This window comes from Tiliqua scincoides, chromosome 8, assembly GCF_035046505.1.
Source record: "Tiliqua scincoides isolate rTilSci1 chromosome 8, rTilSci1.hap2, whole genome shotgun sequence".
Classification (NCBI taxonomy): domain Eukaryota; kingdom Metazoa; phylum Chordata; class Lepidosauria; order Squamata; family Scincidae; genus Tiliqua; species Tiliqua scincoides.
This window is the reverse complement of record NC_089828.1, coordinates 49955327-49981687: the sequence shown is the minus strand read 5'-3', so window position 1 is coordinate 49981687 and position 26361 is coordinate 49955327. Positions and strand designations below refer to the sequence as shown.

Genomic DNA, 26361 nt, shown 5'->3' with positions numbered 1-26361 from the left:
AGGGTTTGTTCTCAGCCCAGGACCCATGAGATCAGTTGCTATAGGTTTCAAGCTGAAACATAGTAGTTAATACACACAGTATATAAGTAAGGACAGAAGACCTGGCATCTCATTTTTATACCAGGCCTGGCCAATCCAGAGACTTCATATTGCCTGCCAATCAGAGGAGACAATGTTGCATTTCTCCTGCTCCCTTCAGCACAATATTCTGGCACTCCAGACCTTAAGATTTGCAAAAGTGCTGGGAGTGCTAGCATAAGATGTTGGCTCATGCTTGCATAACTCCTCCATAAAGTGTCCTGGCCAACAAAAAATTCTACACACTAAATTTCCCACATACATGTTGGCATCCTTCAGTCTCGGAAGACTATGGTGTCACGCTCTGAATGGTGGTTCTGGAACAGAGTGTCCTCTCCAGTGCGCGAAGCCTGGGTAAAGTAGGTATGGAGGATAGGCTGTTTCCCATGCAGCAAATCCCCCCTCTCCACATCGCTGAAATGGTCCAATGGAAAGGCAGAGGCCAATACGGTTGGTTCCAGCGGCGTCGCAGGAGTTGCCAGAACGTGACTGTGTTCAGCCATGAACTGCCTCAGGGACTCCGGCTCCGGATTTTGCCTCGAGGTTGACTCCTGAAGCCTTTTCCATAACTGGATGTAGCCACAAGGCAGTGGAGGTTTGGGATCAGAGTTTTCCTTCTCTCAGATGAGCTGCCTTCCCAGGCTGACGAGTCCCATCTACCCGGTTGCTGTTTAGTCGCCTCTTACGACAAGTACAGCCAAACTGAGGGACTATTCTTATCCCCAGCCCCCAGGGGAACATAACACATAATTTCCCACATAACAACAAAAATTATTGTACCACTTAGACAGAAAGGGGGGAACTAAATGAATCCCAATTCTAGTTTACAAAAAGCTTCCAAACCTAGTCACTTGGAGGTAATTCTTAACTCACCAAGGCTACCACATAACTAGTTCCTGACCTGGCTCATGGAGATATGGTAGTGCAGGAATAGGCATAGTAAGGTTTCGAATCAAGATACTTTCTAATGTAAATTTCCTCATTTGATCTTTTACCCCATCTTTCCTTCCAAGAAGCTCAGACATGGCCAATCTCCCCTTTTATAACTCAGCAAAGTAGATTAAGTTGAGAGGGAGTTTGACAACTTTATCATCCAGGAAAGAACAAGAAGGTTGGCTATCCTGGTCTTAAGGTTTACAAACAAGAATTGGTCAAAGAAGTGAAAGTGGAAAGGACTCTGGGTTAAAGCGATCTAAGAACTCTCAACACTGAGAGAATGGAAAGTTAGGGATAGTCAGATACATACCCCGGTTTTCAGAAAAGCTGATTTTAATGAGTTCAAAGAAAGATTATCCCATGGCTATAACTTCTACTGGAGAAAACAGTCCAAGGAGGATTTTCTGAAAAGTGAAGTACTGAAGGCACAATTGCAAACAGCTCCCACGAGAAGACAAATTGGGAGACAGCTAAGGAAACACTGAGGTTGCACAAAGAGCTTTCTAAAAAGTTGAGAACTAAGAAGAATAAGTATAAGAAATGGAAGGAGGAGCAGTTAAGAGACGAACCATACATAAGGGTAGCTTGCACCTGCAGAATGATGTCAGGACCATTAAACCACAGAATGAACAGAAAGGCTTGTGAGGAATGACAAAAAGTTGTGGGTTTTATTTTTTTTTGCTCTGTCCAAAACAAGAGGACCACAGATGGTTCAGTGTTTCACTGAACAAGAGCTCTCCCACAGACCACCAGAGAGGGTGGAAAACAGAATACCTGCAGCCGCAGCTTGCAGGCAGTCCATTCTCTTCCCTCTCTGGTAGTCTATGGGGGAGTGCTCACTCGGGAGATGCTTCCCCACAGACCATAACAGAAGGCAGAGAATGGACTGCCTGCAGCCACAGCTGGCAACAAAAGCAGCAACCCAGAGCTCTTCTCTTTAAATAATAAATCTAATAAATCTTCTCTAATTATTACAAATTTAATTGTATTTTTTGTGTGCAAGACATGGGGGGGTTTTATGTGGTCCATGACAATTCCAATTTTTGCCTCAGTGGTCCGCAGGCTCCCGAGGCAAGGAACTACTGCTATGATCACTGAATTGCACAAACTTTTATGGTTATGTAACCCTTCACAGCTACAAATACAGGCACCTAAAGGAATTCCTTACCAATGTGCCCAAGTGCTACAATAATCTTTGGGACCATTTGTTGGTTATCCCTGTCCATCAAGTGACTAGTGGTAACCAGAGAAGCATCTTTTCTATGGCAGCACTCTGTTTATGGATTCTACGCCCAGAGAGAGACTGCTGTCAACTCCACTGCTAACATTTCAGTCCAGATAATTTCTTTTTAAAAATTTTTCTTTAGGTTTTTTAGTAGCATATTTTAACTGCTATGTTTATCATCATCATCATCATCATCATCTGTGAAGTACTTTCGAAACTTTTCATTTGAAAGACAATATATAAATGTTTTAAATGAAATAAGGAAATAACAGTTCAGGTCATTTAATGCAAAGCAAGTCAATGTTTACTACTGGATTGAAATATTTTTTCTTTTACAGGAAAGCAGTTGAATGGCTGACATAGCAATGGCACTATAGTGCTTGTTTGAAAGGCAGGCCATTGCCATATTTCTGAAGACAAGTTTTAAATTGGAGAGCTCAGTACAATTACCAACTGGACTGAGAAGCAAGCCCAGGGGGCCAGGTGTATTGCTTTAGATCTCTCAACAGCATTTGATGCCACAGGTCCATAAGGAGCAAGTGATGCACCAAGAGACCCTGCTAGGAACAGGCAAAAGCTGCACTTCAGTTGTTTTGTTTCCCCTCTTAGAGAGTGGAACCATGCAATTGCTCATATGCTTACAGGGGTTCTCTCATGTGGATTGTGGCAGGTTTCTATTCAAAGAGTTTCCCTACTTGTTCAATACCTGCCTCAATTGACTTCAAAGGGGGGGGGAACCACTACTACCACACCCTACTGGAGGAATGGTTCTCTCTCTCTCTCTCTCTCTCTCTCTCTCTCTCTCTCACACACACACACACACACACACACACACAGTGGGAGGGGGGAGACCGCATCCAAAGCAGAGCAATTACAATGTGCATATATTTTACCAAGAAGATATTAGCACTAGCTGATATCTCTCAAAAGTAGAAGTCACATGAAAACCAAGAGGAAAAATCATTGCCTACTTGTAACTGATGTGCTCTAGCATCTGCAGAAGTAAGTAATTGTCCAAGACAGACAAAAATAACACAATTTATTGTACTCACTGTCACAAGATGTGGTGGTGATCACCAATTTAGATGGCTAGCAGGAAGGTCAAATTCATGGAGAAGGAGAGGTCAGAAGCAATGTACTTCTGAATACTAGATGCTGAGGGAGAAAGACCATAGGAAGGCCTTTGCCTTTCTGCCCTGCTTGGGGGCTTCCCAGAAGCATCTAGCTGGCCATTGCAGGAAACAGAATGTTGAACTAGATGGACATTTAGTCTGATCCAGAGGGCTGTTATGTTAAGAAAGTTCAGACCTTTTCAGTGAAACTTCACCTTAAAAGTACAATTAGAATATTTTGATATGATGTACTTTGAGGTAGCAGAATATGGTTCTGAAATAGCACAGAGCCCACTCTAGGAACACTCTACAGCTGTTGCCTCACAGCTGACACTTTTGCTCTTACCTGTCAAGAAAGAAGCTTTTTCATGCACACTTTAAAAAAAAATGCACACGATGCACACTATGAGGAGTACAGCAAGTTCCTCCTTGCTTGAGCTCCTTTGCCACTGCCGCCACTATCACTCTTGCTCACTAGCTTTCACTGTAAAATGTACTGAAGTGCAACAGACACCAGACGCAAGAGGGAGGGAGGGTTCTGTGTCTGCACGGATGACCACTTAGAACACTTCAATTTCAGGTAGGAAATCAGTTTCTCTATGCAGCTCCATACATGGATAACTGGTTAGCTCTCATGCTTGGAGGAGGTAGTTAATGTCCCCATGAGAATATGTTATGAAGAACTGCCTTGCCCAATGCTGCAACTACTTTCAATCCGAAGTCTGAGAATAGGGTTATATTCAGAGAGAGTTAGAAAAAGTACTACTGACGTTAATGAGATAAGTTAGCCATGACTAGCTTAAGTCCCAGTAATTTCAATGAGATTTAGCTATGATTGGCTATCTTTGGATGCATACCTGTCATAATCGTATATATTAAAGATCTGCAAGAGTGGCTCTGTAATTAAGAAGGTCTGGCTTTTTATATTCTGTCATTATAAAAATATTCTGCATCTTATTAAATTAAAATAATTTGTCCTACCAGTACAAAATTTACATAGGTTATAGAGGAAGCTGCCTTCTACTGAGGCAGAACCTTGGCCCATCTAGCTATGCTGACAGGCAGTGACCATCCAGGACAGTGGTTCCCAACTTGGGATACATGTACCCCCAGGGGTACTTGCCGGGACCTTCAGGGGTACTTGAAAAAGAATAATGGCGAACAAAAGCGGGTCTGTATTAGAATGTCTTGCAGGGTTGGCAAGACAGGTAGGAAGGCAGTTAGCTAGCTGTGAAAGCCTCAGAAACTGCTAGTTTTTGGTCATCTGTGTATTATCAGATATGGATCAATAGTTGAAAACATAAATTTGAAATAACAGCAACTAATTACCAACATTTAGTTAATATTAGAGGTACAATTTATGGAAATTGGCTACCAAGGGGTATGCAAGTGAAAAAAAAAATTGGAAACCACTGATAAGAACATAAGAACAGCCCCACTGGATCAGGCCATAGGCCCATCTAGTCCAGCTTCCTGTATCTCACAGCGGCCCACCAAATGCCCCAGGGAGCACACCAGATAACGTGACCTCATTCTGGTGCCCTCCCTTGCATCTGGCATTCTGTCATAGCCCATTTCTAAAATCAGGAGGTTGCTCATACACATCATGGCTTGTAACCCGTAATGGATTTTTCCTCCAGAAACTTGTCCAATCCCCTTTTAAAAGCGTCCAGGCCAGACGCCATCACCACATCCTGTGGCAAGGAGTTCCACAGACCAATCACATGTTGAGTAAAGAAATATTTTCTTTTGTCTGTTCTAACTCTCCCAACAATCAATTTTAGTGGATGACCCCTGATCTAGGATGTCAGGTAGGGGATCTTTTCCAGACCTAAGTGCAGATAACAAGGATAGAATATGGGATCTTCTGCATGCAAAGCAGGTGCTCTGCTAGTGAATTGTTCTGTTTAATTATTGTGCAAAATTTTGGACAAGCTCTATATCAAGACTTTATGGCCCAAATACATTACAGCCTGTATTTTTATTTTCCACTGTTGTATATACTGTCACAACTCCTGCTATACTGTGGCATCCTACAACAAGTATTCCACAAGCTCTTGCACAAGACATTCAGGGAACAGCACTAATACATTTTTTGCTGCTACTCACAATGCTTTGGATCCAAGTTATTACTACTAAGGGGCAGTATACAGATTCAAACTGACTTGTATGTATGCAGAAAACTTGGAATAGAGGCCCAGACTTTGTTTCAGAGGCACATGATAACTCTAAGCTATTTTACGAGATAAGTTATCCTTGTATGCCTGCATGCTTGGGTTTGGGAAGTTTTACAAAGCAATGTAATAGATGCACATTCATTCAGCAGACCTTTCTTATTCCAGCTGGTCTGTATTCTACAGTCTGGTGTGGTCACCTAATGGCTATTCTCAGTAATTGCAAGTTCTCTTTCTACTATGGCTCGCTTTAGAGAATACACAAGAAAGAAATTGTAATCTCTTGACTCACGCACATTATAAAAAAAGAATAATGCAGGATGTATATTTCTTTTCTGAAATTTCTCCAATTCAATGAAGTTATTACATTTTCTTCAAAAATTCCTGAAATTAGCAACAAGGTTTTAGGATATATACATGCATGGATAAAGAAGCTGCAAACAGTATGGACACAATGCCAGGAAAAAAACATTTCCCCCACAAAATGCTTATTTCCTTTCAGTCGTTGACATAACCTGATGTGATGAACTGAAATGTAAGTGGGCTGCATTCCGGTTGCTCAGATCTAAGTGACTGTTCTACATTCTGCTATTGAACAAATCGGATAAAAACTATGGAATGGAAGTATGAATCTTGAAAAATATTATCTCAAAGCTGGCTAAGAATGATCTCCAGATTATCCAAGAAAGCATAGCTCAAAAGCTGAAAAGGAAATATGATATTACTTTACAGAATTAGTTTTCACATCACAATAAAAATCTGTCTCCAAATTCAAAAGAGGAATTCTTAATCTTTTCACCAAAGCAAGCATGACTTTCTAAGCCTTTGGGGTTCCAGGTAACCAGGTACAAGACACAAAATCAAATGATTAGAAAATTTATATTTTTATTATTTCACCATCATGCATCCATCTTAAAAATTACGCCAAGTCAGATATTCTCAAATTTTGTCCCTATTTCCTGAAAACACGACAAAGTGTTTATTTTAACAAGGGCAAAGCAAAGACGGACAGCTTGGTTGTCAACTCTTAATTTTCCCCACACAGGTTAAGGAATAAGTGGTCTTAAAAAAGGGTATGAAATGTGTCCACATACCCCATACAGGTTTTTAAGAAAAACAAAAAGCAAAAACCTACTGTCCCTGTCACCAATACAATCAAAGCAAGGGATGAGCTCCATGTCACCATCTCCTAGTCAAAACAAGATACTAATACAAGAGTGAAATTCACAACTTTAGTGACTATCTGTGCCTACAATAAGGAGGCCTTCCTCAAGCTGAAAGCCAATATAGACTCAACTTGCAATCTCTCTTGGGGCCCAATCCGATTCAACTTTCTAGCACTGAAGCAGCTGCAGGGCAAATCTGAGATAAGGGAATAAATGCTCCCGTACCATGAGGAGGTCTCTATGATGCTGCCCCACCACAGCATGCAGTGCATGCCTATTGGTACAGCTGCAGCAGCCCTGGAAAATTGGATTGGATTGGGTCCTTAGTATATTCTGATTTTCAGTATTCAGGGTTAGTAGTGCCAATTGAGTGTATGGACTCAAATGGATATGTCACACTTACTACACAAAGACATGTCTTAAAAATGAAACATACATAAAATTCACTGTACACTGCTGTTGACATCCTCTATAGAATTTAGAAGTCACCTTTTTAAAGATTTAAGAAAGGCACATGTGCGGCAGCTGTCTCCCAGGCAGCGCACAGGAGCCCAGCACTGGCCTGGGACAGGATCAGGTTGTAAGCTTTCCTAAAAATACATGGATTAGATACTGTCCTCCAAATTACACTATATTGCTAAGCTCTCAGAAAACAACCTGCCCTTTTCAGAACTGGACTATGAGTTCAAGTTTAAGCTGCCATGGCTCAGCAGCAGATCATATATTTTGCAAGAAGACAGTCTCAGGTTCAAACACCAGCTAAAAAGCTGTCAGGTGGAAAGATTAGGAAAGGCCTTTTTCTCCCTGAGAGTTTGCTGTTGCTGCCAGTCAGAAAAAACAATACTGACCAATCACCTGATTCTGTATAAGGAAAGAACTTGGTATCTTTAACACTCATGACTTGTCTTTATTAAGCTTTCTTCCTTTCCTCTCAAATGAGAGCATTTATATCAATACATGCTGAACACACATCCACATAAGAATTCTAGTTCCAAACTTACTTTGTTTAAACCTAATCTACATATATCTAAACATAGCAAGGATTTCCGTAGCATTTAAAAGATGAACCAATTTATTTTCACAAAAGCTTTAGAAGACTATGGTACACTTCCAGATCAACATGGCCTAACTCCTAACTTCTCTAAGAGTTATATTTCACTCACTCTTCTGTTTAATTGGCCTCAAGGTTTGTAGAAAAATATATCGCAGGACACTGCAGCATGAAAACAAACCGACAAATCAATACAGAACAGCTTATGAGACTCTGGAGTTATAACGGCACAGAGATTGACTTTGAGAAGACAGCCAGGGTATTCCTGGAAGGCAGCATAGGGAGAACACATTTTACAAATAATCAATCTCTACATAACTTTAAAAAATGTATTTAAAACTTCACTAGGTCATTTTTACCTTGTAAGATGGCAAAAAGCACAAAACTCCTTGGCCAATTGTGTGACAAACTGAGAGCAGAAGCTCCCCCACTTCATCCTGAAATTCGAATGTTTCCGTGTGTTGGAAAGTAGCACATAATGACTTGCCTTTGGGGCCTGCTCCAACAGTACCAACCCACACCTGTTGGAGAAACATTTTACAGTTGAAGTATATATCAATAACAAAACATATTCTATTATGAAAGCACAGAAGGAGAGAGAAGGGCAAGCAGGATTATTGCAGATGTTATTTTTAAATTCTATGGTGAGATAAAACAGGTATTTATGATGCACAACAGCCTTACAAATGGCCACTTGCTCACTTACCTGAGGCTAGGAGCAATTCCTTTCAGGTGAGTAGGCTGTCAGCCTCATTGCTCAAACTGCCCTTTGACACACAGGTGGAGAGAGGTGGGCTGGCTAGTACTTTTTTTTTTTTTGCATTCACCAGCAAGAGTGAAGCACAGATTCAATTAATTATTGAGATTGCACAAATACTGTATACAACCAATGTGTGAGCTCCATAAATACAATGGGGTTTATACCACCCATAATGTTTCACAATTTTATTTCTTGTTTCAATTGTTTTTGCTTTCTGTTCTCTGAAACGAAGAAAACAAGAAACAGTGCTCTTTTTAAAGGTCATCAGTCTGTTGCCAAACTATGGCCCAAATCCTAACTCACTTTCCAGAACTGGCATAGCTGTGCCAATGGGATGTGTGCTGCATCCTGCAGTTGCGAGGCACTCACGGAGACCTCCTCAAAGTAAGGGAACTGCGCCCTAAATCACTTTTCTTTTACAAGACTACAAGAATCCAGCCCTTCCATTCCAAAACTCTAGTTCATGCCTTGGTTGTCTCCTGCCTTAATTCAATTTCAATTTCAAAACCTTCATTGGCATATATACAAAGAAACCCAAATAATGGTCCAAGAAAATTATGCACATCATACATTGATTAAGCTCAGTTTCTGGAAACAATTCTTATATAAACATGGTAATCCTGCCTTAATTACTGTAACTGTCCCTTCACTGGTGCTTCTGTTGGCTCACCTTGATCCCCTCACCTTCATCCACCATTTGGCTGCTCATTCATCTCTATTGTTACACTGACATCATCAGTCCCCCTCTTAACATTAGGTCCCCTTCTTAAATTCCTTCACTGACTTATGGTATGCACAAGCTCCTTGTCCTTGCCTTCTAGCCCCACATGGCTTCACCTCTTCTTACCTCTCACCACTCCTGTCCTATTACACTCCTATGTCTTCTCTTCCAACCTCACTCCTCCCCAAACACTGTTCAAAGATATTCTAGTCCTTCAATTAATCCAGTCTTTATCCCTTGCTGCCCTTATGCCTGGACCCATCTCTGAAAATACTTACATGATGCTTCGTTGCTTGTTTTCTTCAAATTCCTCCTTCAAACCCATTATGTACAACTTAAGAACCATTCCCTATCATTAAGTTTAAACATGTGTAACTGAAACAACTGCACATGCTTTTCCTGTTTATCTCTGCCTCCATCTTGTTTCCCTTCCTCTGTTATCTCCCGTCTGTCAATATCTAGAATGTAAACCCCTGGGGCTGGAACCTGACTTCTCACCCTGTGCAAAGTGTCACATACAGTGATAGATATTACATTCAAAATTGATGACGATAATGAGGATGATAGAAAGGCCCTGTGTTTTCTTAAGGCTGTGCACCATGGCCTTTCCCAGTTTGAAGAGACACTTGGCCAACAGACTGAGGCTAAGAGGCAAAGAAGGAAGGTCCATAGCCAGGGAGACAGACCAGAGACAGACTGCACTTGCTCCCAGTGTGGAAGGGATTGTCACTCCCAAATCGGCCTTTTCAGCCACACTAGACACTGTTCCAGAACTACCATTCAGAGCACGATACCATAGTCTTTCGAGACTGAAGATTGTCAACAAGAAAGGCCCTAAACCCACCTGATGCCTAGGTCATATTCCCTTACCAATTTGCACTCATAAAAATGCAATCACAGAGGTAGATCTCTTTCTTCTCTGCCTGCTAATCCTACATTATATGCCCTGTTGTAAGGTCATGCTACATAAGAATAAGGCATGGTCTGCCCATGCTCAGAATTAGGTGTGCTGTAACATTTCAGATTGCAGGTGATGGGGGAGACATATTTTTCAATGCTCCTCTAAATTAAAAAACAAAACACGGTAATTGGAAAACGAGCACGGGAAAGAGCAGATTGGATTCAAATCTCTTCCTTAATAAGCTACTCCTTAATCTATTTGAAAAAGTGTTTTATGTGAGCAAACAATCAAAAATTGAACCCTCCATCTGCAGACTAAAGTGGTACAGCCACTCTACCACCTCTTTTTGCAGCATGTGTACACCATGCATCAGTGAATCTGCTCCAAAAATGTAACCAAAATTTCAGACAGTCCAGTGGTACATATTTACCAGAGATAGTCTGTATTTTCTGGAGCCTCTTCCTGGTGAATCAGTTCCTATTATTTTTCCTTTTGAAGAAATACTGGCCATGCTTTTTTAACTGTTGTGTTAGCATCAGTCAACATTAGGGGCACTTCAAGTGTATCTCTGTTTTTATTTGTGAAACACTGAGGTATACGAAATTCTGTTCTGCAGATACTGATGCCTAACATTCTCCTGTTCTCTCTGAATACCCAGGTATTTTGCTGAATATTACGTGACATCCGGCAAGAACCTTTCAATATATTTTATCTGATAGTGTTTGTTAGCTGACATATAATAGTATTCTGCATATGACAGCTTAGGAACTTTTGTATTTGCAGCCTCCTAAAATAAACACAAGTAAGAGATGCCAACAAATTTTAAGTATTCTTAATTTAAAATTAAGATAAAATTTCACCTTGAAAAAGCAAATTGAATATCATATTTGAAATGTATAGTCAACAGTGAAGTATTACCAATTTCTGAATATATGTATATATCTTTCGTTGCTCTAGAATTAAGGATTTTTCTATAAGTGGGAACAGGGCTATTTAATCATCTTCTGTGTGATAACTGAACAGTTCAATCATTTTGAATGATTAGGAATAACGCCATACAGAAATGTTCATGCATCAGAGACTGTAAGTCTCTTACATACAGTACACTTAGCACTGTGGTGAATCCAATCCTGAATGCAACAATCATACCTGTGAGTTCCGAATAACATGGTTGGCTTCAAGTTGAATGGAAAACTTCACACCAAGCTCAGAGGAAAATGAGTCCATTGGAGAAAGTGTTCCAGAGGTTAACACAATTGATCTGACTTTGCCACTCAAGTCAGAGAATGCCTAGAGAAAACAAATATTGTTTTATAAACACAGTTCATTACTGTTTTTTTAAAATAGCTTTTATAGTAGTACATGTAAAAATGCATAAAAGAAAAAAAGTTAATTTTCAAAACTCTAAAATACAGGAACATAATGCTTTCTTAATTCTAAAAATGTTTGTGTGAAAAATTAAGCATGTCCCGACCCCTCCCCCCAAATATTTTATAACCTTCCTATTTCCAAATACTGCCAGATGAAGTAGTTATACCAGGTTTGTCAACTTTCTTTCATATCCTCCCATACAAGAGTTCATGTGTCTTAAACAGCTGCATGGCAGATTAACAGAGGATTTTCCTTCATCTTGATGCTGAGAAACAAGAGCAGGCTAGGCTGGAGGCACAGGACCTTGGAGAGTTCAAAATTGGCAATGAGCTCCAACAAGGTCTAGAGTTCAACCAAAGATTTACATAACTCTTGGGTCAGGTTAATCTTCCTGGGCTTTCCTTCACTTCCTGGAGAGTCTTAAAGGGACAGCCTTCTCCATCACCTCTCTGTCCAGTCTTGGTGTACTGCCTAAGCTGGTGGGCAGATGTTGGGGGAGCAAGAGACTTCTACTATGGGAAAAGATGTTCTCTCAGGAGACTGACTCAGGGTGTACTGTCTCTGGAAGTCCATGTTCAGGGATCTTGGCCTCAAAGGGCTCCTGGTTTTGGCTCAGCACTTCCACTGCTTGTGTCACTGGTTCTCCCAATTTGTGCCAGAGTCCTAGACACTGATTGAGACTGGGGTCACAACAGGGAGTAGATTTCCACTGGGGAAATGATGCAGGGGGATAAGGTTAATCTGCTGTAGCACCTAATCCACATTCCCCACTACATGGTAACTGCTAGAAAAGTTAAAAACTACACATCCGAAGATCCTATCAGAGTTCTTCCACATTCATACACAGTTCAGTCATAGGAGCACAGATGTTATTTTGACCCACAACAAACTCACCACAGCTGGATTCAAGCACCAGAAGTTGAGTGTGTGTACTGCTATTTTATGCATAGATTTTTTCTTGGATCGTGCAAAGAAACCATTCCTATCGGAAACATCAACAGTATTTTCATTTGTCCAAACATATGTTTGCTGCAAAGCAACTCTATAATCATCTGCAAACCTAAAAAACAATAAAAAATAAAAAGTTCCGAGGTGATGTGCCTGAAATATATTTATAGTAAAATAATTATTTAAACAGTTGGGAAAAGGATCACCTTTGCAGCATTTACTGACCTGTGGTTCTCTTTAAAAAGGTACTGTAGAACCATGAATAGCCCTTTCAGCACAATCTGAGTTGAGGGACTTATAACTGGAATTGAAACAAGCTCTTCTCCTCCATGGAATAGCGTTATTTTTTCTTCCTTTTCAAGGACAACAGCAAAACGTTTCTATACAAGACCAGATAAAAAATAAACTGAAAATTAGCACAGTCTACACCAGGGGTGTCCAAATTTTTTGGCAGAAGGGTCACATCATCTCTCTGACACTGTGTCAGGGGCCAGGGGGAAAAAAGAATATACATCTCAAATTTAAATAAATTTACATAAACAAATATATTAGAGATGGAACATAGGCAATAGCTCAAGGCCTATCTTGCAATAGTTTTGCAATAGCTCAAGACCTTTCACAAAGCAAGGCTGGCCTTTCCTTCACTGACAGTGCTGCATCACAGACATGAAACAGCAAGCAGTGGAGGGAGCCTTCATCCCACTGCTCATACGAGAGGTTGTACAGTCACCCTCAAGCTGAGAGCAGTTGCATTGGGCCAGCATGAGCTCCAACAAGTCTCCGGAGGGCCAAAAGCTCATTGGAGGCTGGGGGCTCCCTGCGGGCTGGATTAGGAGTCCCTGAGGGCCGGGGTTTGGGCATCCCTGGAATGTTTTTCATCTCGTTTTGTAATAGAGTGATTCTAAGTCATGAAATACTGGTGGGTTGGGGACAACTGATATCTGTTAAATTGAAACTAATGTTCAATTAGAAAGAAAGAAAGAAAGAAAGAAAGAAAGAAAGAAAGAAAGAAAGAAAGAAAGAAAGAAAGAAAGAAAGAAAGAAAGAAAGAAAGACTCACAGCAGTTCTGCTTAAGAAAAAACTATGAAGAAAATAAGAAGAATCAAAGAAACCTGTCCACCAAAATCATTTAGAATAAACAGAAGCCACAAACAAAACTTTAATCTCTCTGCAGTTCTCAGACAAATTAGGTCATGGGAAAGGTACTGTAACTGCATAAGAAATATCTGTAATGGTGAAAACTGAGTTCTGCAGGTGCAAAAGTTAAGGAAGCAAATTTTGAAATTCACCTATATGAACCAAGAACCAATCCACTATAGCAGCAAGTCCCAGGATAAGTCCCAAGGTAGGAGTTGAAGTGTCTTTTGAAAAATCAAGCTACCATATTGGATGCATTTCACAGCGCCATGCTCATTACAGCAGGTAAAGTCCCATGTGGCACTGATCATCCCCCTCCTCTGCCAATATAAAAGCAACAAGATTATCCTGAGCACCAGGCCTTGACAAAGCATCAAGACAAGCTGCCATGGACAGGAGGTGTCACAAACGCATAGTAAATTAGTGATGCTTGATAAATGTTTGGAATCTTTTATGGAATATTTCTCAGTATGAATACTGCCTCTTTCCCCATGGCAGCATTCTCTAAATACTCACGGTGCAACTATTTTTGTTTGATAGTAAGATAAAAGTCAGATATATGCTAGACTAGGTTTTAATAAAGTAATGGCTACAGTGGTGTATCTGGATGCCATGTCACCGGAGGTAGAGATGTTTCATGACATTGTGATGTCACTTCCAGGTTCTCCCCGGAACATCACTTCTGGGGAGGCACGTGGGCCTCCCCTACACAAAGGAGTGCACAAGATGATGCCCCCTCCAACACCTCTCTCTGGGGCTGACAGCACTCCAGAGGCCACACCTTGTGCCCTCCAGCCCTGCGACCCAGTGCCTTGTGCCCACTCGCCCCTCCCTCCCCACTCGTGCTGGCACACTCCCCTCCTCCTCACCACTGCCAGCAGAGGTGGCTGCTGAATGGTGTGCCTTCACGTAGCAGTGCATATAGAGCAGGGGTGTCAAACATAAGGCCCTGGGGGGTCAGATGCGGCCCCCAGAAGCTTTTTATCTGCCCTCAGGCACTCGTCTGCTAAGCAGTGCTGAGGTGTTACTTCTGAAAGGGCAGTCCACATGAAAATTGGGCTCTCCCATATCTTGAAATATGATCAAGATCTGCATATTTTCTCTTCTGTCATTTGCAGTTAATGAGGTCCTAAGTGAGAAAAAGTGCTTATTTTTGGTTATGACCTGTTTAATGACATCACTTCCGGCCCTCAGCAGGCATCATAAATGCTATTTGGCCCTTGGTTTGAAATGAGTTTGACACCCCTGATATAGAGGGTTCTCCCAGGGAACATCACTGGTTGCCACATGCTTTCTCCTCCTTTGGAGGAGGCTCAACAAGAGACAGTGGTGCCCCCTTCCCCACCGACATATGCCTCTGAATGGCTGTTAAGTACAATTTGTATAGGGAACAGTGTGTGTACTAAAAGTCTAGGAAACTTTGATGTACTTTAGTTCTGTATAGTAATTCCAGCACTGGTACCTTGTTCTTATGAATTATTTGAGATTTTATGATTTTGAATTATTATGAATTATTTTATGAATTAGAGATTCCTACCTGCAAAATGGGAAATGTTGCGTTGGTTATTCCCATATCATGCAAGAATGCTACCATTTGCTTTCCACTCCAAACTCTACTAGAGGTTTCATAATCTCGCTCTACAAGTTGACCAGAGGTTTCCCTCAACCAACTGCAAGTAAAATAATCACAAGAAGCAAAAAACAAAGTGATTGTAATACACATCACATTAAATTCTTTAATTCTCTAGCCGCATAGTTCCCAAACTGTGTGCTGTGGCGTCCCGAAGCACCACAGAAAACATAAAAGGGTGCCATGGGATAGTTTAAAGATGCCATGGAATATTTAAACACACTGAGGAGTGCTGTGAAAAAATTACACTTGGTCTAGGAGCACTGCAAAACGAGGAAGTTTGGGAACCATTGTTCTAGTCTATGACATTTTGGGCACAATAAAACTAATCTTATCAAAAGTTTTCAATGTACAGAGATAGTAAAAAATAATTTACAAAATGTTAAGATGACAATGGATATCACCAATAAGCATTTGTTTAGCATATTCTGAAAGTGCAAAGTGCTTCAACATCTTGATATAATACAGTAATCCCACTCCCCCCATATCCACAAACTTGGTTTCTGGGGTTTCAGTTATCGTGGTTTTCAAATTCCCATCACGCTCATGACACAACTCTGTTTGAAAATTCTTTTTAGCAAAGCAACGCTAATAGGAAGCAGACAGCAGAGGAAGTTTTTTGGAAAAGGAAGCAGATAGTGCGAATACTAGCTCATAGCCACTAGATGCAAGAATGCTAACAGGAAGCGGACAGCAGAAGAAGCAGACAGTAAGAACACAAGATTCCACTTCCTGTTAGTGTTCTTGTTGTCGCCTCCTCTAGCAGACAAGAGTCTAGCACTGTCTGCTTCCTTTTCTAAAAAGCTTCTTCTGCTCCCTTACCAAATAGTGCTCCAGAATGCCTTGCAGACAGAAAACATAGGGTTTGCTACTATCCGTAGTTTTGTGTATCCTACACAGATATGGGAGGAGGGGGAGCTACTGTATTTACAACAATCTTAGAAAGAAATTGAATATTATTATTCTTACACTGCTGATGGGGAAGACTGAAACTAAGAGGGAGTAGATTGCTTACAGCTAAGTGGTGAATTCACAGCAGAAGGGGCTCAAATCATGGAAACCCTAACTCACACCACAGGCTCTGAATCACCACGCTAGCTCAAAGTCCTTCATGTCCTCTTCTGCAGTGTGACAGGTTTTGACACTGCGATAGAGTCATCCAAACTACTGAGACATGGTTGCCCAGAGTCCATGTCTTAAAACAAAATGTGTTGTATAAGGCAATTCCATAACTTTGCTAGACAATTGGTTTCTTACCTAATTGTTCTTGAAATAGCTGAGCCTAGTCAAAAAGAAACCAAACTAAACATTTACCTCAATTTCAAATGCTATTAATTTCAAATGAAAATAGATAAGGCTTTAAAGAGGCATACAATGAAAGGTACATACAAGGTCTGGGATCTAAAGAATGGTGAAACTAAATTCATATGCCTGAAGGCTTTCAGCTTGCATATCCAGAAAACAGCCACCTTGTTCCCCTCCCCCACCTTGCCAAACGGCAAAGTAATTTTGAAACAGAGGGGGCTTTCAAAAACAATCTATGGTCTTGAACAAGGGTCTGCTGTTAAAAGAAAAAAGTATAAAGTACTAATAGACAAACTAAAATCCTTTACATCCCCTGCTTGGTTTTGGAAATACTGACCATTTTCAGTGAAGGAAGATGGGACAATTTAGAAAATAATCTCTGAAAGAGAATTAAAATTTAAGACATAGACAGGCGTTATGAATTAAAGCTTGAAAAATGTAAAATAACCAGCACAGGTTATTTTAAAATTGGTTACTAAGTTGGCAACCCCACTATTTTTTTAATCACCGTATTCTTAATTAATGGTCATTTTGTCTCATCTCCTGCTTTCCGCCTGCTGCTTTTGTACTGTTGGCATTCTTGACAAGAAGATCAATCTAAGTTTTTGTGATAAGGTTAAAAGGCTTGAGGCATTCAAGCCTTCAGTCTTGTTCCTTTCATTTGTTGCAAAAGATTTTTAACATCTGAAAGAGCCACCATGAGAAAATGTACTATCACAGGAAAGAAGTCTCTTTTTCAGCAGCATAAAAACCCATGAACCTTCAGCACAGGCTGGAGAAGGGCTTGCAGAACACTACCAATTACCCAGAGAGCAAGTAAAATAAAAGTGAGTGATGGAGTTTTGACATTTCCAACCCAAATATTCTGCCCAGTCTAGTAATACCTTTATTAGAACCAACCCAAATGATACAAATGATACAGGGCGCTATTGTGTTCTCCAGCAGTCTATTAGGCAAGATGATAAGAAAAGCAAAAAAAGTGGGGGAGGAGACTGCGCATGGCAACCTCCATGGCAGGTGTGCAGAAGGACAAGCTGATATGGATTGTGGTGCCTGAAGGTGTAAAAAATGTGGTGTAAAAAAAATGGTGTAAAAAATAGACTTGATATTTTAGAAGTGAGGCCTTTTTTTGCAGTTGTTGATAGTGGTTGATAGTTCCAACTCTAATTCTGTGTAGGAGGAAATACACCAAAGGGTCTAGTGTTAGAACTGTCTCCCAGATTCAGAGCTGAGCTACATGACCAGCAGACTCATATGTTGTTACTGTAGTGGGGAGACTGAATTTTTGAATGTTCCCCATATAAAAAACCTAATCCTAGACACACTAAATTGGCACACTAAGGAGAAGAGTTTCAGGCTAGTTCAACAGAATGTGCAAATTTTGCATATGCCTGAAGCTTTTTATTATTTTAATGGCGACTTCAAATCTCTGATCTCCTTTTGCAGTCTGAAGAGATACAATCTAGTAAGATTCATCAGGTATATGTGCAGCCTTGGATGTCATCTTTTCTCCAGCACTGTTAACACATTTATAAAATGTAAATGATCAAGATAATAGTAAACACAACAAGACTATGATCATAAACTACATCCATCCAATGTCACAGCTACTTCTTTTAAACTGACTCTCTCTTACTTTGTCAGACTGTAGCATACAGCACGCAAAGGCTCATGGTCCTTCTTCCTAATGTTGTTGTTCACCATTGTGTCCAATTCTTCTCGGGCCAATTTGAGTTGTGTATCTGTTACACTGTAACTGGCCGATTCCCGTGCGCAGTCCTCAATATTATGAGCTTCATCTAAAATTACCACCTGGTCTTTCAAGTTAATCTCCATCTAAAAAAATAAACAAAAAGCAAACCAAAAAATTAACAACTAGTAACACTGGCAAAAATAAAATACAAGAAAAAGGTCATTTTTTCTGTTTGCAATAAAACTGCAGAATTTGCAATGTCAGGCTGTAGTATTTCCAATTATTTATTTAAATTAATGTGGGGGGGCACTTGAAACAAGTTAAAAACCAGTACAATATGTTGTATGGATTGGAGTATTGGTCATAGACCAGCAAGACTTGGGTTCAAATCTCCATTCAACCATAAAGCTTTCTGGTACACTTTGGGTCAGTTAGTTTTGCACCCTAATCTACTTCGCAAAGATGCTCTATTAATAAAGGGTAGAAAGAGATGTATGCTCCTTGGAGAAAGGACAAGAGAGGAAAAAAAAAAACAGGCCCTGATGTCCTGTTCATAGAGAGAGCTTAAACCACCATTTCCTGGTTTGAATGGAATGAGAAAATGGTTTAACAAACCAGAAACTTTCCATTTAGCTGGGTGAGGAAAAGGGAGGGGAAAGCATATAGCCACAAGGCAAAACTGAATCACAGTTTGTTAGACCTAGATTGTTACGTTTTATGTAAGCCAATGAGTGGTCTAGGAACCACTGATACTGCTGCATTGCTCGAGCCAAGTGAGTATGATTCAATATCTGTCTCTTGGAAGGCAACAACTGAGAAGCCTACATAAGACATGGAATAAATAAAACAGAGAGAAAGTAAGGAGAAGTAGTAAGAGGAACAAGAAGCAACAAAAGAATCTTCTCACTTTGAATGGGAGGAACGCACAGATCAATAAAGTCATGATGCAGGAAAAGAATGTCCTATTCTCCATCACCACCCAGTTCCATGATATGGATAGTGTTCCTAAACCCAATATTATATGCATTACCACATAAAGCAGTGCATACCTGAGCACACAACAGGAAGTTAAATTGAAAAAAATCTAACACCAATCTCTTCTTTGTTTTAGTAACAAATATAAGCTGTTCACCAAGCAACATGAATTTGGGGCTTTTTTATTAGAAGTCTTCACTACTCTATCTCACTTTCAGTTATAAACAACAAAGTGATTTACAATACACAAATATATAGCACACCAATAAAATCAAAACTGTAGCTACAGTAAAAACAAAACACATGCTTCTTATACTAAAAGCCAAAATCAAAATGAATCAGAAGCTTTCTGGAATTAAAAAAAAAAAAAGACCATGATGTACTGTTCAAAATGGGGGCCAGATCTCCCTGAAGAAGATGTTCAGCAGAGCAGAAGCCATCCCTGAAAAGACTCTAAGCATAGTGTCCACCAAACTACATTTCTGTCAATGGTGGCTTTAAAGTTAATCTTAGGGCTTGGCAGTTTTGTATGGAATAAGAATTCATGTTCTTAGTTAATAAATATAAAAATTACATTTTAAAACATCTGCTGGCAAATATACTTACACTCTCTCTTATCTGTGGATCTAAAAGGTAGTTGTAAGGACAGAACACTATCTCAGCCTCCTGCATAAGTTCCCGAGCAGCATAATAAGCACAGGCCCGTAATTTCTTCCCCAGTTTCACTAGCTCTTCTATGTCCCAAGCCTGGGATTTCTTATGCACAGATTGTAAAAGATGATGTTCACTGAGCTTATAGATTCCATGATAGTAAGAACAGGATGTGCCCTGAAAGTAAACAAGATGTTCAGCACTCAAACACACAACCCAAAGGACACAATTACACTCAACTGGTTCCATTTATTTATCTCACAATTGGGATCTCACCTCCACATTGCCAAAAACACTTAATGTAACTTATTACAGTGAAACAAAAGTGCCAACAAATATAATATTTGTTTGACAAAAAAGTGAGATAACAGTAGAACTAAACTATAACAATCAGAGACAGCAAATAAAACAGATGCCAAGTCAAATGCTTGCCTAAACAAAAACATTTTTAAAATTTGAAAGACACCCCAAAATGCATCTCTTTGGGTAGGGAATTCCACAACCTGGGTGCTTTCACAGAGAAGGAATTTCTCTCAGTTCCACAACAATACCTCAGTCATATCTCTTCATATAACCTCTTAGGGATGACAAAAGCAGAAGTCCTTAAGTTATCCTGGCCCCAATTCATCCCTAAACTACTTAGGCCTTAAATTTGAGTTTTAAAGGTAATGACCAGCACCTTAAATTGGGTCTGCAAATAAACCAGTAAAGTTGGAACAGAAGTGGAGTAACACATTCCATGTAACTAGCTCCAGTGAATAACCTAGCAGCCATATTTTGAAGTAATTAAAGAACCTGAACATGTTTACAGGGAAGCCCCAACCAAAGCTAACCAAAGTCACTCCTAGCTACTGTTACCACCTAAAAATTTATGAGTCACACTGACTCCAGGAGCACTCCCAAGCTGCAAGCTTCTTTAGGGTCCAATTCTATACTCCTCAGTGCCAGTGGTACATGAATACCAGTGGCACTGGGTGTCGCAAACATGCCATAAAGCATGTTTGCAGCACGTTTACAGCACTTGGAGAGGAGGGAGTGCCAGAGCTGGGCCAGCACTAGGAGGATGATGACACCGAGCCGCTGGCAGTATGCAGCACTGCCAGGCAGCAGTGCGGCTTTTTGGGGATGAGGGAGATGTTTCGGGAATGGGGGTGGGTGGGACGGGAGGAGGGACCAGCGTAAGCCCCCTCTGCCAGATCCTATCCTTCATGTCAGGCTGCAAACCCTGACACTGAGGTTCTCAAGTCTGCACCAGCAAAATAACTGGTGCAGACTCAAGTAGTCCCATTGAGGGACCTGGGGCTTTCCTCAGGAGAAGGGGATGAAAGTCCCCTTCCCCAGAGGAGACCTTCAGGAGTCCCCGTCCCCGCTGGATGCAGCGGCAGCTATTTTGGCGCAGCTGCATCTAGCAGCGCTGGGAGGTATAGGATTGGACTGCCCGTCCCTTTGTTGTGATACAAACATGTATTTCTCCAGTCAATATGTAGGTCATTTAAGTTGCTCATTATTACAATCTTTTCTCCTCTGAGTGCCTCCCCAATTTATTTTTCCATGCCCAAATCACTCTCTGAGTTCATTTGGTTAGTCTTCAATAGTAAAGTACTTTGGGGTTTGGTTTTACAGCATTTCTGGGGCATAATTTGTAGCCAGGAGTTGCACAACTGCATAGGCATGTGATGCTGTGTCAGGAGGATCCAATTCAATTTGGACCCAAAGAAGCCTCCAAAGAAGAGAAAGATAAGATTTCTCTGCTTGAGCCTCTAACTGGTCACAGTCCAGCAAACACCACAATCCTGTATGGAATAGTCAGATCTTGGAGATCCAATGCCCCCACCTGGACCCCAATTCAGACTCTGTTTGCCACCACGACTCTAAGAGAAGTGGTGCTGCAGGATCTGGGCCAACATTCAGAACTGGCAGAGAAGTGTCCCCAGCTAGCAGACCTTGCATCAGGAGCTACCTCTGGAAAGGAGAGAAGCTTCTTATGTCCAAGTCTGCCCTTTAATTCCTCAAGCCTTACTCTCCAGTAACTCTGTTCTCTGCCTTGCCAGTCTTTGCTCTAGCCTCAGCACTCATCCCAGTCACCAACTCAATGTGTCTGCTTTGCATTTCATATATCCATTGTTGCCCTGGCCATGGATGTTGACATGCTGGTACAGCCGAAATCATTTATCACCTCTCTTTAAAGAGGGATGAAACACAGTTTCTTTTCTTTGCTTCTTCTTTACCAAGAAACCAATTTTTTTTACCAATAAACCAATTCTTTTTTACTAATAAACAATGGCTCTTTAAAGCAGAGGCAGAAAGAGTAGAATAAGCCCCTGAAACTGTATCCTTTAGAAGCTCTTTAAGGATGCTTACACATAGAAAGGCTGATAACCAAATGAGAAAAGGCAATCTATTTTAAGGTTGTAACACAACCCTAAGGGAAGGTTGGCAGTAGAAGTGCTATCACACTTGGTGTCTCTTAGCTCGCAAATTGTCAGCTATCTGTTTATCAACTGACTTTTGCAATATGGTCTTGGGATAAAACAAGGGCGCTGAAAGTGACAGTGTTAATTGGCCCTCATTACCACTATAGCTCACCCTCAGGGTCTTGTAGGGGGAGATGGAAGCATGAAGACTTCATGCCTTGCTTGCACTTGACAAGTACCAAAATCATTTGAAAGCAAGAAGAAAAGAGAAGGGTGAGTTGAAAGACATTAAGCACAGTAAGATTGTACATTCTTCAGAAAACACTGGTGGCTTACAAGGGAAAATGCTAATTGGTCGAATGCTTTAACTTAGGGCCTAGGCATGGATTCTTGATTAGCCTCAAAGTTGACTACGTTGTCTTCGGCCACTTACACACTCTCAATGTATCCTACCGAACACGGTTCTTATGTGGATGAAATGAAAATAACTCCTATGCATGTAGAGTACATCTGTGATTAATTAATAACATTAACTTTATGCTTATGCGATAAGGAAGTGCTCCAGAAGCCGTGCTCTTGTAACATGGGAAACGCATCAACAACCTGGCTATTTTTGAGAAGCATGTGACCCAGGGAATCATGTGAATCATTTAGTTCAGGGGTGCTCAATAGGTAGATCGCGAGGCAAAATGAGTAGATCGCGGAGTGCCGACCCCCCCCTTCAGGTGCCTCTGGGAGGAAACGCCAGGAGTAAGGCCCATTGTACTCAATGGGGCTTACTCCCAGATAAGTGTGGCTAGGATTGCAGCCTCACAGCCTAATCCTAGGCATGTCTACTCAGGAGTAAGTCCTGTTATACTCAGTGGGGCTCAAGGTACACCAACATACATTGTACACATAAATGTTATATGTTATGATGGCGCGAACATTGTAAAAAAAACTCTGGTAGATCTCCGGGCCTTGCTGGGCTTCAAAGTAGCTCTCGGGCCAAAAAAAGTGTGAGCACCCCTGATTTAGTTGGAACCCCATTTATTGAAGCCATAAATGGGCTAGGGCAGGGATAGCTGAGGGACCACCTACAATCACATGTGTAGTACTACTCATTAAAATTTGGATCAGGGGCCTTGTTCCAAGTACCACTACTTGCAGAGGTAAGCTGGGTGGCAACCAGAGATAGAACTGTTTCAGCAGTCATATCCTAGTTGTAGTCTGCTTTCTGTAAAATGCTCAGCTGGTGCTGAATTCATTTGGTGTCATTTGGTGTTCATTTGGTGTCAATGATACTTTTCAAAGGGCAGTGAAGACCATGTAGCTTAGACAATTTTTAGACCTCTTAAAGAAGCATTACTGGAATGTGTTTGTTCTGGAATCTGTATGTGAGATGCTGTCACTTTACATTAAGGCAGTGTTTCTCAAACTGTGGGTCGCGAGCCAATTTCAGTTGGGTCCCCATTCATTTCAATATTTTATTTGTAATCTATTAGGCTTGATGCTACCATGGTATGTGACTGCATTTGGAGAAATGTTACAAACCTGTACTTTTAACAAGCTACTCTGTATATTCTTTTAACAATGACAGTCAATGGGACTTACTCCTGAGTAAGTGTGGGTAGGATTGCAGCCTAGGCTTGCTAAAAATTTCCCTGCTTGATGACGTCACTTCCAGTCATGACTTCACTTCCAGTGGGTCCTGACAAATTCTCATTCTAAAAAAGTGGGAACCAGTGCAAAATGTGTGAGAACCACTGCACTAAGGCATTATCACTTTATTTGAATGTCAGCCACCTTGAGTACACTCCTAGGCAGAAAAATAAGCTATAATTAATAAGCTGCACTAAGAATTTTTTCCTTTAAAAAAACATTTACTCACATTTTTTGCTTCCAGCAACTCTACACATTTTTCGTTCTTGTTGACACAACCAGATACTGCTGGATGAACACAAGTAAGATCCCTGCTAGAAAGAATTGTCATACGGACACTGGCATACGCTGTCCTCCGCAATTCTCTAGTGATCTGAGTTATTTGTTTGTGTGTTCGAGTTCCAAAAAATATTTTGGGGATAAATGGTTTTCCTTCTTTCTCTTTCTTCTTTGCATCAGCAGAGCCTTTGACATTTTCCTCCACAGAGGAACAGGAACACAGAGGGCAGGAGCTGGAAGGCTGTAACTAAGGTAGAGACATTTCATTAAGGATGTTGCCATAATCCCTCCAGATTTTCTTAATGTTTTCCTCCAGAAGAGTTTCAGTTTTCCCAAATGCAAACTTACAATGCAAAATTCAAGTCCCAATAAGCATTCAACAGAATTATTCTCAGAAACGAAGAATTAAAATGAATGTGAATGTCTTCTTGTTTTTCCTTAAACCCAACACACTCCTGTTAAGGGATACTACACAGAAAGAGGATTTAGGCTGCAATTCTATCTACACTTACCTGGGAGAAAGCCCCTCGGACTTCAGTGGGATTTACCTGAGTAGATACGGATAGGATTGGGCTCTTAGGGCCCAATCCTATCCAACTTGCCAGCATCAATGCAACCGCAACACAGCCCTGAGGAAAGGGACCATTCATTCCTTTATCTTGAAGTAGCCTCTGTGACTGCCACCCATGCCACAGGATACAGTGCATGTCTCGTTGGATAGGATTGGGTCCTTAGTTTCCTAGAGATGTCTAATAAACAGCATTCATGATTATACTCGCAGTCTGACAGTTAAAAATACAAATGAACTTTGAATTGATTTTAATGTATTTTAGAGAGATTTTGGTACATTTTGAGAATTAGCTTATACTGTTGTATCACCTTTTTAGAATCAAAGGTTGCGAACAATCAGAAAACTATGTTTTTATCTGTAAAAGCAGCTAAAATGCTTTTAAGCTAAATCAAAGCATTCTAGTCCAAACACAATGATGGTGTTTCACAAAAGTCCATTAAGTTTAGCATACAACCAAGCCACTTCGTGGAGGCAGCCAATAACCACTAATGATTAATGCTTCAATTTTCAACTAAAGTGCCAATGCGAAACCATGTTAAACCAACGCTGCTGTTCCCAAATAAGGTTAGCCATCAGTGGAGAAGCATGCCAAAATTTGAGAATTTTGGGAATACAGTTGGGAAGTGGGATATAAATCTGCAAATAAAGGCAAACTCACTGAAAAATACTTATGGATGTCCAAAGCAAAATAGCAGAAGTTGTACAGATCAGTAAGGGATTGAAATAAAATGTTTTGTTACAGGTCTGATACACCAATTGTTCTGATTAGTCCAAAGCAGTTAAGATGGTGAATGATATGCTAAGGTGATGCCAACAATATACTTAACTGCTTATAATTAAGAATCTATCTGAGCAAGTGCTTTCTTGGATTTGTTTCCATAGGGCTCAATTAACTTATTTTCTATATTATTCATAAAAATTGCACTAAGAAAGCCAAACATGTTGCGGGGAGAGGAGAGGTGTGGCATGCAGGAAAACTAGGCATGCATGATGCTGTGGAAAAGGCAGCATTCACGCTCTGGCACTCCTGTCTGGTTTGTTTCTCTGCCCCAGTTGGATGCCCAGTGGGCACACCATGATGGGGCAGCTGGAGCTCTGCTTCAGGGCTTTCGGCAGCAACAACCTGTACCATGAGTTGGGAGTGACCAACAACCTGTATCAGTGCAAGACTTAACTGATGAGATCCACCACAGGTACTACAAGGTCTCCCTACAGGGGCATCCAAACCTCGCCATCCTGGCTAAGTAGCATCAACACTTTCAGGCAAGACTCCAAGATATCAGTTGAGAGTCCAGGATATATAGGGTTCACTACTATTGATGGTCCCAGGCATCCTCAGTAGATCTTGGTACATATCCCCCGCAGCTACGGGGGGGGGAGCCTATATGTTGATTCTAGAAAAGTATCCCTGCTAGTGTGTTGCAGCAAAACCAAAAAGTCTTCTAGCACTTTAAGGACTAACAAAGTACATAGTGGTAAATATTTCCCTCCAGTCTGATCTGCAACCCTCTACCTAGGCTTCTTTCCCTGTTTGACAACATTTCTCTAGTGCAAAATGAATCTCGGGTAAATTTGTGCAAATTAGTAACAGCATAACTCAAATTTCTTTGTTGCACTCTAT

General features: G+C 40.8%; 1 protein-coding gene across 1 annotated transcript in view; it reads right to left on the bottom strand.

Moving 5' to 3' along the window:
• Positions 1-26361, bottom strand: part of BRIP1 (BRCA1 interacting helicase 1) — a 160996-nt gene that overhangs the window by 91801 nt on the left and 42834 nt on the right. The window contains exons 7-14 of the mRNA XM_066635758.1: positions 24120-24416; positions 19791-20012; positions 18153-18352; positions 15119-15251; positions 12669-12823; positions 12390-12555; positions 11274-11414; positions 8102-8263 (exon numbers count right to left, since the gene is read on the bottom strand). Of these exons, the coding sequence (XP_066491855.1) occupies positions 8102-8263; positions 11274-11414; positions 12390-12555; positions 12669-12823; positions 15119-15251; positions 18153-18352; positions 19791-20012; positions 24120-24416 (1476 nt within the window). The remainder of the gene's footprint in view (positions 1-8101; positions 8264-11273; positions 11415-12389; positions 12556-12668; positions 12824-15118; positions 15252-18152; positions 18353-19790; positions 20013-24119; positions 24417-26361) is intronic.